Source organism: Mixophyes fleayi, chromosome 6 (assembly GCF_038048845.1).
Source record: "Mixophyes fleayi isolate aMixFle1 chromosome 6, aMixFle1.hap1, whole genome shotgun sequence".
Lineage (NCBI taxonomy): Eukaryota > Metazoa > Chordata > Amphibia > Anura > Limnodynastidae > Mixophyes > Mixophyes fleayi.
The window spans coordinates 220,510,323-220,526,593 of NC_134407.1; the positions used below are offsets into that span (position 1 = coordinate 220,510,323).

At 43.3% G+C, this 16,271-nt stretch overlaps 2 protein-coding genes and 1 pseudogene across 5 annotated transcripts in view; 2 read left to right on the forward strand and 1 right to left on the reverse strand.

The window, feature by feature from the left end:
- The window catches only part of LOC142159857 (uncharacterized), a 242,385-nt gene that overhangs the window by 91,996 nt on the left and 134,118 nt on the right, over window positions 1-16,271 (reverse strand). The window lies entirely within an intron of this gene.
- The window catches only part of LOC142160642 (uncharacterized), a 59,425-nt gene that overhangs the window by 18,386 nt on the left and 24,768 nt on the right, over window positions 1-16,271 (forward strand). The window contains exons 8-10 of the mRNA XM_075215503.1: window positions 7,224-7,321; window positions 7,493-7,604; window positions 15,746-16,261. Of these exons, the coding sequence (XP_075071604.1) occupies window positions 7,224-7,321; window positions 7,493-7,604; window positions 15,746-16,261 (726 nt within the window). The remainder of the gene's footprint in view (window positions 1-7,223; window positions 7,322-7,492; window positions 7,605-15,745; window positions 16,262-16,271) is intronic.
- Window positions 9,465-10,052, forward strand: LOC142159981 (ferritin heavy chain A-like; annotated as a pseudogene).

Here is a 16,271-nt window from a genome sequence, read left to right on the forward strand (position 1 = left end):
AAATATAACATTTTCAAACTCAACATTTTTATTTTCTCAAAAAGCCATACATTACATTTTTGAAAAACATCTCAAAAAATTGTTCATACTGTTGTTAATAAAGCCCCAAAGTTTTATTTTGGTGATCATGATGGGATCATTTGCTACAAGATCTTTAAGTGTTGAGTGATTCATGAAAATTGTATTTATTGAGACACTACACATCTGAGAAAAGCAACAAAACAATATTTTTTCCAGTTCACTTCATTAGAGGAATGCACGTTCCTCTTCAGGTGTGTTTGGGGACAAGATTTTGCAGACAGCGCCTGCTCCCGCAGGCGTGTAAACTTAAGTGGAAAGATACTCTGCGTGGAAAGATTTGTGTTGTGTTGAATAGGCCCGTCTTTTACAGTGTCAGGTTAGGTTTGGGAGGGCTTTAATTAGTGAAGAAAAGCCTCTTGGTCACTAATTTAAGCCCACCCAAACCTTACCTGAACCTGGACCATTTGTGTCACATATGAAAAAGTGGAGTGTTTAATTACAGTGGATTATCAGACTGGGAGAATGTGTACTGGGAGCAGGGAGGAGCAGCAACTTGGAGAAGAGGTGCTCGGAGGGAGAAACCCAGCAGACTGGGAGCAACACTGTACTCACAAGAAGAAGACTCAGCCACCCGGCCAGGCAGAGAAGAGAAGGCACAGCCCATGAGGATGCTGCTGATCTCCACGGGTTAGAGGAGCATGCGATGGGCTCCTCCAATCAGAGCTCAGCACATGCTCCTCTCACTCCTTAGCAGAGGCTCATGGGAATTATTTTCCCTACTTCCTGGCAGCCTAGTCCGAGCCTGCTGTGTTTAAATTGGTTTAGAGCAGTGTTTACAGTGGTTGGTGTTTAAATTAGTTTAGAGAAGTAAAGAAGTATAAAGATGGAGGAAAGTGACAAGCACCTTATATTGCATTGTTACAACACATTTAAAAAGGCTAATCATACTTCTAATAAGAAGGGGTTGAGAATGGTTTCAGAATAGATGTGTAAATTATTTTCTGAAATGCTAAAAGTTGCAAAAGTTTCTGCCAGCTGCAGATAGCAACTTGGGACACTTCCAAAAGAGCAATAGGGTCATTGTTCAGTTCCTCAAGATATGTAGTATCAGCTCCCACTTGCTGACATCAGAGGCTATGTAACTGCTGTCTATGACAACAAATGGTGGCTCGCATTTATTCTGGAGAAAAATGAAAAACATTGATGAAGTGAAAGTGACATTCCTCCATCCAGCTGGTCCATCACCGTCTTTATGGATGTTTTATGGATTACTATGGTAGATGTTCTGTGTAAGGGGAATCCGTTAACTTCAACAGGTCGAATGTGAAATGGAAATACTAAAAACAAATGAAGCCTTTGGCCAATTCCAACCCATTCAGTAGCACCATCCACCCAGAACAGCAGCACCAAATGGTAATGATCTGTATGTAGTAAGCTTTCTTATAATATGTGAAAGACATAAAATTATCACAAATGTTTTAAATATTTCAGTATTACATAATGCCATACTGTGTCATTGTACATAATATACATCAAAGGGATTGTTTAAGGAGATAAATTAAAAGTAATGAACAGGCCTAAATAGTTCTCATTTTCATTATTTGAACAAACAGTCCACAGTGAAAGCTCCTGTAGCAGATAATCTCATCTTGATCCCAAAATAAAACTTTGGTGATTTATTAACAACAGTATGAACACGTTTTGAGATATTTTCTCAAAAATGTAAAAATGTGTTTTTTTTTGAGAAAATCTAAATTTTGAAGAAATGTTTACATTTTTAATTTTTATTTAAAGATACTGCTGTGTTATATATCAAATGAGAGTCCATAAAAAGAGGTTTAAAATGAGACCTTGCAAGTTTTCCTTTCCCTACTCCATGGCAGCCCTTACCATGGGTTAATACCCTGATCAGCTGGTGTAGAGTGTAGACAGGAAGAATTTTACCCCACCTATATAAGGCAGCTCCTCCAATTTCTCAGTGTTTTCTTTCCTGTCTCAGAGTGTGTAGGACAGGGTAGTGCAGTGTAGTGTTTTTTGTTTTTTATTTTATTTGAGAGGGCTTACCTATTTGAGGTTTTCTGGCTTTCCTCTGTGCTGACTGCTGAGTGTGCAGTTCCAGCGGGGCAGGTCTGGGATGAGCGTTCTCCTCTCTGAAGTATTTTCACTGGACTCCCAGCGGGCGTGCACGAAGGACGCGCACAGAGTACATATGCGCAACCCGGCAGCGCTATTTCTCCTCAAAACTCACCTGTCAGGATCAAACAGGTGAGATAATTACTGCTAAATGGATCACTATTATGATGTCAAGGCAGGCAACTGAAGCCCATTATATGAGGCTCAGTGTTTGCTTAGTGATTGATGCTGCAGGACTTAGCAGCCTTCTGGACAAGTGCACTATGGACCAAGGGCCCGTCCCCCAAAAAAGCTGAAGGACACCCCAAGGTAAGCCCTTAGAGTGGGGTTTTTGTGTAATTTTAGGATAGGTTACTTAGTTCCTCTTTTCTATTGTTTACAGTACCTCTGTGGAGCTTGTGCAGGGAAAAAGGAAATGTAAAGTGAACTGATCCGTTATGTGTATCATGCACCCCTGAAACGGTAGAAGAGCCTGACCCCCCTGAACAATTCAAACAGCTCTTTTCATGGATGGTTAAAACGATGCAGGATTTTCAGGCCCCATAACAGGGAGCAAATAGGGACAGGATCCCTATAGCAGAAGATATGAAGGAAATGATGCCAGGGCCGTCCTCTGAAACGTGAGATTCGGAGTCAGATAGTGAGGCTGAGGTGAAAGAGGATCCCAGGATGTTTTATTTAGATACTGTGAATGTTATACTCAAGCATATTAACAAATCATTAGGTATTGAGGAGCTAACAGTTCCGATCAAACCTCAGGATGTACTGTTTTCGGAACACCAAGTAAAGTCTAGAGTGTTCCATACGCATAAGGTGATTAAAGACTTGATTGCTAAGGAATGTCAAGCCTTAGACAAGAGTCATCCTTTTCAGGATGAGAATATGCTGAAATCGTGTTCGGTGCCTAAGGTGGATTCAACCATAGCTGGCTTATCCTCAAGGACCACTCTCCCGTGGGATGATGGGGGTCCATTGAAAGATGCCATGGATAGGAGAATGGAGACTTCCTTCAGGAAATCACACATCTCCTCAGCCATAACTCTAAAGTCTGGGATAGCCATGGCTTCGATAGCTAGAGCCCTGAGGTTGTGGGCCAGTACTCTACATACAGATATTAAGGATAAGATAAATAGATTGTATCTTAAATCCTTAGAGATTATGCAGAAAAGCATTGATTTCTTGTTTGAAGCTTCGTTAGATACGATTGTATTCTCTTCCAGGAGCATGACCTCGGCAGTTGTAGCAAGAAGGGCGCTCTGGCTATGTCCGTGGGCGGCAGATCACCAATCCAAAAGTCGTCTGACAACACTTATACGAAGGCAGTTTCTTGTTTAGTGAAAAACTGGATAATCTAATGCAGAGGCTAGCAAGTGGCAATGCTAATCGTCTACCACAGGACAGAAAGGTGAGACGTTTCTTCTCTTATTCTCCAAAGCAGCAGTTTAAGGAAGCCCATGCCTATAGGCCAGGGAGACAAAATTCTAGACACCAAGATAATATGGCAAGACAGTCCTTTCGGCCCTTCAGACCAAAAATGGGGAACAAGGACAGCAAAGATCCCAATGACTAGCTGCAGATCCAGTCTCCACTAACTCCAGTGAGCGGCAGGATATCACGCTTTGCAAAAGTTTGGATTTAGACCACACAAGACAAATGGGTCCAGGAGATAGTCACCAGGGGATATGCCATAGAATTTAATACCTACCCAGTAGGAAACAAATTTATTCAGTCAAGAAGTCCCTCATCTTCCTTAGAACAGCAAGCATTGGAGGAAAGACTAAGAGGCCTGGTGAAAACAAAGGCTATTGTACCAGTACCATCAAATCAGGAAAATATGGGATTCTATTCCAGACTGTTCCTCGTCCGGAAAACATCAGGTGCCTTCAGAACAGTACTAGATTTACGGGCTTTCAACAGCTATATGCGAGCAAAACAATTCCAGATGGAATCTATCAACTCACTTCTCAAAGCAGTAGAAACAGGAGATTTTCTGATGGCAATAGACTTAATGGATGTATATTTTCACATCCCGATCACATCCTATCACCAGCAATTCATGAGATTTTGCATTCAAGGGCGCCATTTCCAGTTTACTTGCCTTCCGTTTGGCTTTTCCACTTCTCCAAGAACATTCACCAAGGTCCTTATAATTATCATAGTGGCACTCAGAGAGGAGTGGCTTTGTGGCCGTATCTGGACGTTATTCTAATTTAGGCAAAGTCAGAGGAAACAGCCATGGAGGTTACATCCCAAGTAATCCAGTTTCTGCAACGGCACGGTTGGTTAGTCAATGTATCAAAAAGCTGTCTGACACCGTCACAACAGCTTGTGTTTCTAGGAGTGCAAATAAGTACAAGAACGGACAAGGTCTGCCTATCTCAAAAAAAAGGTCGGACAAAATCCAGTCCTTAGTGCACCAAGTTCAGATTCAACCTCATGTGTCAGCCCAAACATGTCTTCGCCTCCTAGGAATGTTTTCCTCAACAATAGGGATCCTCCCGTGGGCAAAATGGCATATGAGAGATCTTCAAGCAAACCTCTTTGCACAATGGGATCGTAAATTTGGGTCTCTAGATTCCAAAATCAACCTCTCAAGATCAGACAGATCCTTACGTTGATGGCAGCTTCCAGGCCTGAGAAAACAAGGTGTGACTCTCTTGATACCAGACTAGTGTGTCCTTACCACAGATGCCAGTTCAGTAGGCTGGGGTGCTCACATGCAGGCGATGGTCATACAAGGCACTTGGCGAGACGAAGAGAAATTTCTTCAAGGGAACATCTTGGAGATGAGAGCAGTCTGGCATGCGGTCCAGTACTTCCAGCCGCCCTATTTACGAACCAAGCATCTTCGAGTGTTCTCCAACAACAGGACTGTGGTAGCCTTTATAAACAAGAATGGTGGTACCAAGAGCAGGGCAATGTTGGCCGAAATAACCACATTAATGGAATGGGCAGAGATGAACCTGAGATCTCTCTCGGCCCTTCACGTAGAAGGCAAAGACAACATAGTGGCAGACTACTTAAGCAGACACCAAGTCCACCCAGGAGAAATGGGAGCTGCACGAAGAAGTCTTTCAACTTATTCGATGTAGATTTTTAAAATGCCAGAGATAGACCTGATGGCCACATAGAACAATGCCAAGGTACCCCTCTTCTACTCCCATCACAGAGACAACAGGGCCTTAGGGATAGATGCCGTCAATGCACTGAAGCTTCAAGCTGGGTTATGTGTTTCCTCCCTTTCCAGTCATCCCTCAGTTACTCAGAAAGATAAGGAAAGAGAAGGTGGAGCTGATAGCAGTCCTCCCAGCATGGCCGCGGCGTCCTTGGTTTGCTGTAGCATGGAGAATGTTGCTGAAACGTCCATGGCCCTTGCTGGTCAGGCCAGACCTCATACATCAGGGTCCGGTTCTGCATCCAATTCTAGACTTCCATGGTTTGATGGTGTGGAGACTGAGCGGTGATTACTGAAATACAAAGGTGCTTCAGACGAGGTAATAGACATTCTAATTCAGGCGAGGAAAAATAATTCCACTATGATTTATTACAGAATTTGGAAAAAATTAATTTGTTGGGCAAGAGACATGGCGAAGGATCCCATGTCTGCCAGTGTGCCGGATGTGTTAGAGTTTCTCAAAGATGGTTTTGTTAAAGGACTAGCACCCTCTACATTAAAGGTGCAAGTATCTGCTCTTAGCCTCTTTCTTGATATCAAGCTGGCATCTCAGGGTCTTGTCTTCCAGTTTTTTCAAGCACTGAAGAGGTTACGACCGAGACTAAAACCATTCTTAGCCCCTTGGGACCTTGATATTGTCTTGGACGCCTTATCTTTGATCCATTTCAAGACATATCTGTCAGGTGACTCTGAAGGTGCTTTTTCTGGTGGCAATCACTTCGGTTCGTCGAAAAGGGGACATACATGCGTTATGGTGTGAAGAACCCTTCCTAAATATCTATGAAGATAAAGTAATTTTGAGGACGAATCCGGATTATCTACCCAAGGTTGTATCTTCCTTCCACATCAATCAAGAATTGATTCTGCCATCTCTCTAACCTCATGCCACTAATAGTGACGAAACACGTCTCCATTCTCTAGATGTGGTGAGAGCTATATCTACTTACATTGTCAAGACGGAAAATCTTAGGAAAACAAAGCAACTATTTGTACTTTCTGAAGGTCCTCACAAAGGACATGCCCCATCCAAACCCACATTGGTGAAGTGGATCAGAGAAGTGATTTCACAGGCCTACAGGGGGAAAGGGCGTGAAGTACCTAGGATACTGAAGGCGCATTCAACTAGGGCGGTAACGACCTCCTGGGCACATAGAACGCATGCATCGGCAACCGACATCTGTAAGGCAGCCGGATGGTCGTCGAGACACACTTTTTCTAATCATTATCTGCTTGATATTTCAGCTGCTAAGGAGACAGTTTGGGAGAAAGATTCTCAAGCAAACGGTGTAAATAAATTTTCTGTTTGACCGTATTAAGGTGTTGGTTTTTATTGCCCTCCCGACTATTGTACTGCTTTGGTATATCCCATTGTACGGGCTGCCATGGAGTAGGGAAAGGAAAATTGAGAATTATACTCACCGTTAATTTCCTTTCCTTGAGATACTCCATGGCAGCTCTATATTTTCCCACCCTTGTTCTAATAGTTATGTTATAGTATGGCTTGGGAAGTTACGAAAGACACAGAGGAAGAGGAGGAGCTGACTTATATAGGGGCCAGGTGGGGCACAATTCTTCCTGTCTACACTAAGCTGATCAGGGTATTAACCTATTGTAAGAGCTGCCATGGACTATCTCAAGGAAAGGAAAGTAACGGTGAGTATAAGTCTCAATTTTTTTGTTAAATCAGGCATATAGATCCAAAACCAGTGCACATATCAGCCTAAGATTTGGGGGGTTTCTTTACACCCATGACAGCGTTTATTATTACAAACTTTCATTACAATCTGAAATCGTCAGTTTGAAACCCTGTGTTGATTTGATGTGGAATGATCCACATGTTACATCTGATCATCACATATAAACAATGTATTCAGTCACTGTGTGTCTCCTACAGATGGATCCAGTCACAGAAATCCCCCAGAGAGATGTTTCCATCCTCTTTATTCACAAGATTGTGCAGAGGAAAATCACAGTACCCCACAGGAGTATGAGGTAGATAGTGTTTAGGGGCACAGCAAATATTAAAATACTAAACTGACTTTTCACTATATGATATTTAGAGTAGCTGTGTATGTATTATACACTGATATTCTACTTTTTAATCTTAAATAATGAAATTGGATATTATTAAAGCATTATTTTATTGTTTTATGGGTGATATAGGGTGGAGACCTGACTGATATTAAGGTAGAAGTTATAGATGGAGACGAAGTGACATATATAATAGGTGATCCGCAGTGTAAGGAGGAGGAAATCCCTACAGATATCAGCACAGGTGAGTAATTCACATTTATTACAGAAAAGAGTGACATATTCTCATTGTTTAGTCACTACTGCAATCTCTTAGTCTATACCCTCCTAACTCAGTAGAAACTAATGAGTACAAATTATCTGCTCATTGGTGAGTCAGGAGACATTAGCCGGTATTAGACCCCGTTGCTCTTTCTTTCTCACATCAGGAGCCATCAGCCCCTATTAGACTCCTCCTCTCCTCCTCACATCATATCATTGTGGTACCAGCCCAAAAATCTGACCAGTCTCCTAACCCCACACTCTGGTGATTCTCATACATCAGGAGCCATCAGCCCCTATTAGACTCCTGCTCTCCTAATCACTACACATCATATCATTGTGCTTCCAGCCCAGAGATCTGACCAGTCTCCTCCCCCCACACTCTGGTGATTCTCATACATCAGGAGCCATCAGCCCCTATTAGACTCCTGCTCTCCTCCTCACATCATATCATTGTGCTACCAGCCCAGAGATCTGACCAGTCTCCTTCCCCCACACTCTGGTGATTCTCATACATCAGGAGCCATCAGCCCCTATTAGACTCCTGCTCTCCTAATCACGTCACATCATATCATTGTGCTTCCAACCAAGAGATCTGACCAGTCTCCTCCCCACACTCTGACAATTCTCATACATCAGTACAAGGGACATCAGCATAGTGATTCCATTATTTGTCAATAGGATGAGACCCCGTGTGACATTACCCATGATCCTCCATGTGCACTACCAAGTTGCCCATTACCTTCCTTGTGTAATACCTGAATGTTTCATATGTGCATATTAACACTACAATACTAATGTGAAATGCAGGTGATTCCCTCACCCTAATATCACACACCCCATCACAACACACACTTCACACAAGCTCCACCTTATGGCTCACACAGAACTATAACTACACACCCATTGTTGCACAATAGCTCCCCACCAATCCCTTTGGCTGGATGCTCTGTACTGTTGCAAATTTCAAACTCTGCTTCCAAGGCTCTAGAATTTGTGAGTGAGGGCAGTGTTAGGATGGGTATTGTGGTTGGACAATGTCATTGCTTAATGAGGCTTCCTATCCTGTGATACTGGTTGGACAATGTTACTCACCAACATCTGCATTGTTGGTGGAGTTGCTGCATTGTTGGTGGAGTTGTCCAATGTGGCTTTGCAAACTGCATGTCAATGCGTGTAGGTCTATGCAATGTACTTGGTAATGTGTTTGTTATATTTATCTATTGTGTTTTCTCTGCTTACACTGCTATATTGGGTTCTTGACTACTGCTGTTTTTGGAGTAGTTCTTAACTGTTCAACTTTTGAATTGAAGCTCCTCCCTTTGCATACCTTTCCACCAATAGCTCATCAGTTTTTTTTAAGTGCCCATGGAGTCAGACACTTTTTATTAAGCAGCTTTTAGTAGTCTAAAGATATATATCTTTTTGCCTGTTATAGAAATTGTGGTGTTCTCGTGCGGCGATTGGTAATCTCCTTACAGAAGTGGCTCCTGGAGGGGTCTACTTGTCGACTGTACTGAACAGTGACCAAGGACCCGGTAACAATATGACACTTGGTCACAGCTCCGGACCACATTCTAGATGCTGTGACAGCAGTGGTAAAGGCCGCAGTCACTTCCTTGTGTCAGACTGAAACAGGGATTGTAGTGATCCACTCACGCTGCTGAGTCCTGCATCAGAAGACAGAGCAGGACCTCCGATGGCTGGTTCTATGGTCAGGAGGGCACAACTCTGAAGGTAAACCAAACCATCTCTAGCTCTGATTAGAGTTCTTGCTTCAACAGTGATTGAACGGAACACGCTCAGGGTCCTCCGCTCTTTTTAAAGAAAATATCTTTTACTGAATTACTACTTTTTTTGTGAGTTTTGCGGCACCAAAAACCACCTAACACTGAAATGGAGTCCCAGGTGCGCCAGAACTTCCACCGTGGCTGTAAAGCTGCCATCAACCGTATGGTGAACCTGGAGCTGTATGCTCCCTACACCTACCTCTCAATGTCTTTCTACTTCGACCGTGACGATATGGCCCTATATCATGTAGCCAGGTTCTTATCGGAGCAGAGCCATGAGGAGAGAGAGCATGCTGAGAAGTTTATGAAATATCAGAACAAACATGGGGGTCTCATTGTGCTGCAGGACTTCAAGAAACCAGAACGTGACAAGTAAGCTAACACTCTGGAGGCCATGCAGGCTGCCCTGCAACTGGAGAAGACCATGAACCAGGCTCTTCTGGATCTGCACAAGCTGGCCTCTGACAAGGTTGACCCCCATCTCTGTAACTTCTTGGAGTCCGAGTACATGGAAGAACAGGTGAAGGCTAGTTAAGCAGCTTGGAGACTACATCACCAACCTGAAGCGTCTTAGGGTGCCCCAGAACGGCATGGGCGAGTACCTGTTTGAAAAGCATACCTTGGGAGAGAGCAGCTAAGAGGTCTCCCTTCTGAGAGTGGTTTAGTGGTTAGCACTTCTGCCTCATAGCACTAGAGTCATGAGTTCAATTCCAGACCATGGCTTTATCTGTGTAGAGTTTTTATGTTCTCCCCGTGTTTGCGTGGGTTTCCTCCAGGGGCTCTGTTTGCCTTCCACACTCCAAAAACATACTGGTAGGTTAATTGGCTGCTATCAAATTGACCCTAGTCTCTGTCTGTCTACGTCTTTGTGTGTGTATATTAAGAAATTTAGACTGTAAGCTCCAATGGGGCAGGGACTGATGTGAATGAGTTATCTGTACAGCGCTGCTGAATTAGTGGCGCTATATAAATAGCCGATGATGATGATGCACTAGGGACAAACATTGGATCTGTCCCTAAAGACAGTGCCATGTTTGCACTGGGCCAGAAGCGGGAGGTGCTTTTCCTCAACATTTGTCACCGGACTGGAATTGACAGGCTACTAGTCACTTCAGCGGTGCCAGAAGTTAGAGAGGAGCTTCTGGCACTGCTGAAGTGATCAGTGGCCAGTCATTTTATTTGGGAACACTACTAACCATGGCTATAGAGGGCGCTGTGCTGGAGTACGCATTTAATCAACTTCAACTTGTCTGTATTCTAGTTCCTGCCCCTCCATAACGGTTCAGTTTTTTTTAAGTGTTCTAGGAGTATGGAACATTTCCTTTATGTAATGGAAGTTATTTATTTATTTTCTTATTTTCTGGTAACTACTGTCATCAGCGGTGATGCTCATATTCCTGATTCTGGTAACCCCGACAAGATATACCGCAACATCTTTACTGCGAATCATCATCAGCACAACATATTCTTAATCACGATTGTTTAGCAAACTGACTTGCAGTGAATGCGACAAATGAACAGCCCAGCAGCACAGAATGATGTGGATGTGCACGCCGACACTAATATTTCATCACGTTCACTACAAGCCAGTTTGCTAAACAATCGTGATTAAGAATATGTCGGACTGCTGACGATTCGCAGGAAAAATGTCATGGTGAGTCTTGTCGGGGTACCAGCATCGGGGTTTGGTACCCAACCCTTCATCTGTGCTGTAGATACCACTGTACACAAGAACAAGGCAATGGAATGGCCATCTTGGATGAAGTTCCTGCTCTTGCAAGAAGACTCCAGGGGGTCAATGTATTATGCTCCGATTTTTGCAACTCGCAATATTCGGTGAGTTTGATAGCTAAATTTAAAACAGCAATGTCTTTAAGCGCAAGGGGGGGTCATGGGGGCTTCTTACTGCAGCAGCCCCAACTAGGGATGGACAAAGGAAGGGGCACCTGGCTCTGACAGAGCCATGTCCGCACTGTGTCATGGGAGTAAGGTGAATTACACCCACTTCGACAACCTCAGGCGTAGTCCCTTCACCAATGTCAGTGAATGGTAGTCATAACAGCTTTCAGGGTTGGGGGGTCGTCACCGTTCTTATGGTCTTATGCTCAGCAGCATTATTGATCGTCGAGGGCGGGGGCGCCCCCGGCGCGATCAATGCTGCTGAGCACTTTCACTGCGGTCCTTCCCCGGCACGCTGTAGTCTCCTTATTGAGGAGATCTCGTGAATCTCACTCTCACGAGATCTCCTCAGTAAAGAGCGTACAGCATGCCGGGGAAGGACTGCAATGCCAGGAGAAGGAGGCAAGTGCCTTGGGGGTGGCTCGGCTCACCGGGGGGGCCCCTTAGCCCAGGGGCCTCCATTCCCTTAATCCGGCCCTGGGTGTATAAGTTGTCTTTGTAGAGATGTATCAATTCCCCTTGTAGCATGTGCATTTTGTGCTTGGTGTTCATCTGGTCTTCAAATGTGTGACTGTTCACCTATAGGTTCCCCAGGCTTAGCAAGAGGCTAAGCCTGGAGAGCAGGCTTGATATAGCTCTGTTGTGTTTTGTAGGTAAGTATATAGCTCAATGCAGTAAGGTACAGGGAGCGAAGGAAAGGTTAGGAATGTTTACGGCTTTAGAGGGTAGATAGTATGGAAAGGGGGGTGCAGTAGGGAGATTGGTGAGTAAGTAGGTATAGGAAGTGGGGTAGAGAAAGCATATAGCTTGGGTAGTATAGCTCAGCTACAACCCTGGTAGTCTAGGGTTGCTTATGCAATTAGTGTAGGTTTAAAGGTTAACGCTCAAGAATGTTTTAGGTTCAAAGCTTTGTAATGTCACAGTGTTTGTAGCTCAGATTGTTCTGAAAAAAAGCAGTTTGTTTGTTGCAGAGATATTCACAGTTTGTATGCTGTGATATGCTACCAATTCCAAGGGGTGTAATGGATTGCACGCTCAGATTCTGCTTGCTTTAGGTCATTTTGCCTCCGCAGAGGAGTCTGGTGGTCTGGTAAATACTTAAGTTATTGTGGGGGTTCAGTGTTGTAGGTACCTGATACGTTTCGTCCGAGTCTTCCCTGAAGAATCTAGGCCCAAGCAGTGGAAGTCTCTGGAATCCGTGACTCTTCAGGATAGTTTGCTTTTGGGGAACATACCCAGACCTAAAGGAACGAGGTTTTGTTTCTTTCATTTCCGTCTTAAGTCTAAAAGTTCCATGGATAGTAGTCGTTTTTTTACTCCATGAGGCAAACAGCACAAGTGAAAAGCAGGTATGGGCAGCCAAGCTCCCAGGGCCCAAGTCCTCTAATAAGCAAAGTGCATGATGGGGTTGTAATAATAGAGTGGGGTTACATCCTATATCTTCACTGGCCTCCACCCAGAAGGTTTTTTTCCACTTGACATCTTAGAGAAAGGGCCAGAAGAGTGGCTTTTCGCATCCAAAACCCAAACAACACTTACTGACCCATATTGAACCTGAAATCCATAAACAACAGTCTTTGTTTGGACAGGTTTAAGAGGGAGTCCCTAAGATCCGTCATCAGTGGCATGGAACACAACAATCTCTTCCCTTCAGGCTAGTCACGGCTCCAAGAGTTTTCACCTAAGTCATGAAGGTAATGCTGGCTCTGTTAAGATAAGGTAAAATCACTTTAGTACCTTATTGGACGATCTACTCATCGAGACATGCTCAACTGCTATATGTTCCTTAAACAGTGCCTTGGGACCTTGATTTGGTTCTGTTGACTTTGAGCCCTTGGAAACGGTATAGCTCAAATTTCTGCTAAATATTTTTTTCTCGCTACCTCTTCAGCTAGAAGAGTCTTCAAGTTGGGGGCACTATTCTGCAGGTCTTTTTTTCTAATATTTCGTGAAGACGGGTAGGTCTTATGCACTAAGCCATCTTTCTATTCCAGAGTGGCATCAGGGTCCCACCTTAACCAGGATATCGTTATCACTTCTCTGAAGTGTCTTTAGATCTTCAGGTGATCAAGACCAGCTATATTTGTTGCATCTGGTCAGGTCCTAAATTATTACTTGGTCAGGACTTCTAATGTACGGAAGGTGGATTCTCTTCTAGTTCTTTCCGACTCGCAGAAGAGAGGTTGGCGAGCAACAAAGCAGAGTATTGTCAGGTGAATTTGAGTCACTATTCTTCAGGCCTACATCAGTTTAGGGAAATAGATTCCAGAAAATATCTTGCTCAATCTACCAGATGAGTGCTTCTTGGGCAGCATGGCATGGATTATCGGCCGAGCAGCTATTGTCATAGTTAAATGCACTGTTTTTATTATTTTATCCAAATGTAATCTTAGTTTTCAAATATAGGGTTTATTTTACATATCAGAGTAACTTGGCCAAAGTAAATTTTAAGTGTATACTGTTACCACTTTCATAGTTATTATTATTTTCTTTAAAATCTTTATTTTAAAAGGACACATGTTAAATACAGACAATACAGAGAATGTGAAGACTAACATCCACACGGCCCATATTTTTGTAAAACATATATGGAACAATTTGGAATAAACAATAACATTGTATAAACAGGGTTTGGGGGAGGGATGGGAGAGGGGAAAAATGAAGAGGATAAATGGGATGGGAGAATCACAAAATAGGCATTAAGTATAGTTTTAGATGCTGATAGATGAACTCAGTGATTTATGTTACATTTGAAGAAGTAGGGGCAACTCAGAGAGTAGAGGCAAAGCCTGAGAGCATAATGGTGATGTTCTACGTGGGAAAGGGGGTGGTGTTGAGTTTTTCTAAAGAGCCATGGATCCCATACTTGGTTAAAGAGGGTCTGGTCTATCATGAAGGTAGTAAATTATCTTTTCTGTGCATGCAACGTGTCAGATGTGGTCCTTGACTGCTGAAAGAGGAGGTGAGTCAGCCTGCTTTCAATGGGACGCAATCACTGATTCTGATTTCGAAATATTTATTTTGTATCCAGAGACTCTGCCGTAATCATCCATTTTATAGGGATTTGGGATAGTGGTCCATGGTTGGGTGTGAGGGTAAGGAGTATGTCATCCGCAAAGAGGGAAATTTTATAATTAGAGTTCCCCACTGTCACTCTTTTGACATCTTGTGATATTCTAATCAACGCAGCCAGGGTCTCAATCACCAGTGCAAACACAAGAGAAGACAGGAGGCATCTGTGTCCCATACCATTATGTATTTTAATTACTTGTGAGGGGCAGCCATTTATCAATACTCTAGCCATTGGGGAGATTTATAGGGCTTCAATGCCTTTGAGAAAATCACCATGTAGGCCAAATTTTATTAGGGTTAGGAGCATAAATATAAAGCTTTCTCTGTGTCTAATGGCTGGATAACAGCAGGGGTTTTGCCTTTATTGAGGATTTGGAATAAGTCTATAATCCTTTTTATATTGTCACTGATTTTGTTGACACAAAACTTTAGAGTACCATTTAATGTCATTATTTTGGAAGGATTTGGGTCTATAGCTAGCACAGCTATGGAATCCTTCCCCTCTTTGTGAATAAATGTGATTTGTGCTTCTATCATTGTGCTTGGGAAGGGGGGTGCCCTGGAGAGCTGGATTGAACAGGGAGTAGAGATGAGGGAAGAGGTAGTAGCACATTTTTTTGTAATAGGCCTAGAAAATCTGGGCCAGGAGATTTGACAGATTTCTGGGCCTTGATCACTTGAGTTATTTCCTCATTCGTGATTTCGTCATCATGCTGAGCCGTGGTATGTCGGGAAAGTCGTGGGAGGTCTACTCAGGCTAGGAAGTCATTTATACGTTAGTCAGTCAAGGAAGGAGGCAGTCAGGTTGGGGAGCAAGACTGCATACAAGGCCCACATCAGGGGAATCATTAATGAAGTGAAGTTAACGGTGAGAAATTCTCAAATTTTGTGTGTGTCTTGTGGGCTATGTAGAAGTGACTCATTGAGTCTCCAGGATGAATGGGAAGGGCTGGAAATTCAAACGTGATGGGCGCTTTGTCTGACCAGGTGACCGGGTAAACTTTGGGGGGCAAGACCTTGAGGGTCATATCATGGCTGAGTAAGATTCATATCCATTCTGGAGTAAGAAGAGTGGACTGTGGAATAGAAGGTGTAGTCCCTGATTAGGGGTTATCTAACCCTCCAGGAATCATATAATTGTTGTAATTTCAGGAGAGAGCTTTGGAGTTCCGAGTATCCAATCTGTCTTAGGTGTGGGCCACAGGGAAGACCTATCCATACTTGTGTTTAAGACTGTGTTGAAGCCCATACTTACTTTGTTAATGCAATATTAATGTTAATTAAGCTTCTCTCAAGTATAAATTAAGACGTAGGTGTATTTATTTATTAGATTATTAAAATTTAATTTTTTATTCTGTATTAGAAATGTCTTCCTCTAGTAGCAGCGGGGAGGAGAGTGTCTTTTCACCACAGGAAATGAGTCCTGAATATCAACCCAGGATAAAAAGGACAAAATCTGCTGCAACATCCACAGATAAAAGGAAGAGGTCACATCGCTTCTCCCTAGCAGAGAATGTAGCCCTAGTCAATGGAGTCCTTCGAAATTACCATCAACTATTCGGCAGACCCTCCAGCCTCAGTTTTGGCATAGAGCCAAAAGAGGATATTTGGCGAAGGATAGCAGAGGAAGTTTCTTCAGTTGGTAGGTGCAGGCGAAATGCCACCGTTTGTAGAAAGAGATTCTCAGACTGTAAAATCAGTGTGAAGAAAAAACTGTCAATCATCCAGCAGCACGCACAGGGAACTGGAGGTGGACCTCCAATGAACATTGAACTAGTTGAGTGGGAGCTGAAATTGCGGGACCACCTTACTCCAGATGCTGTGATTGGAGTTTCATCTGGTCTTGACACTGGTGTGGAAACGACATTGTGTAGATTTGGTAGGATTTA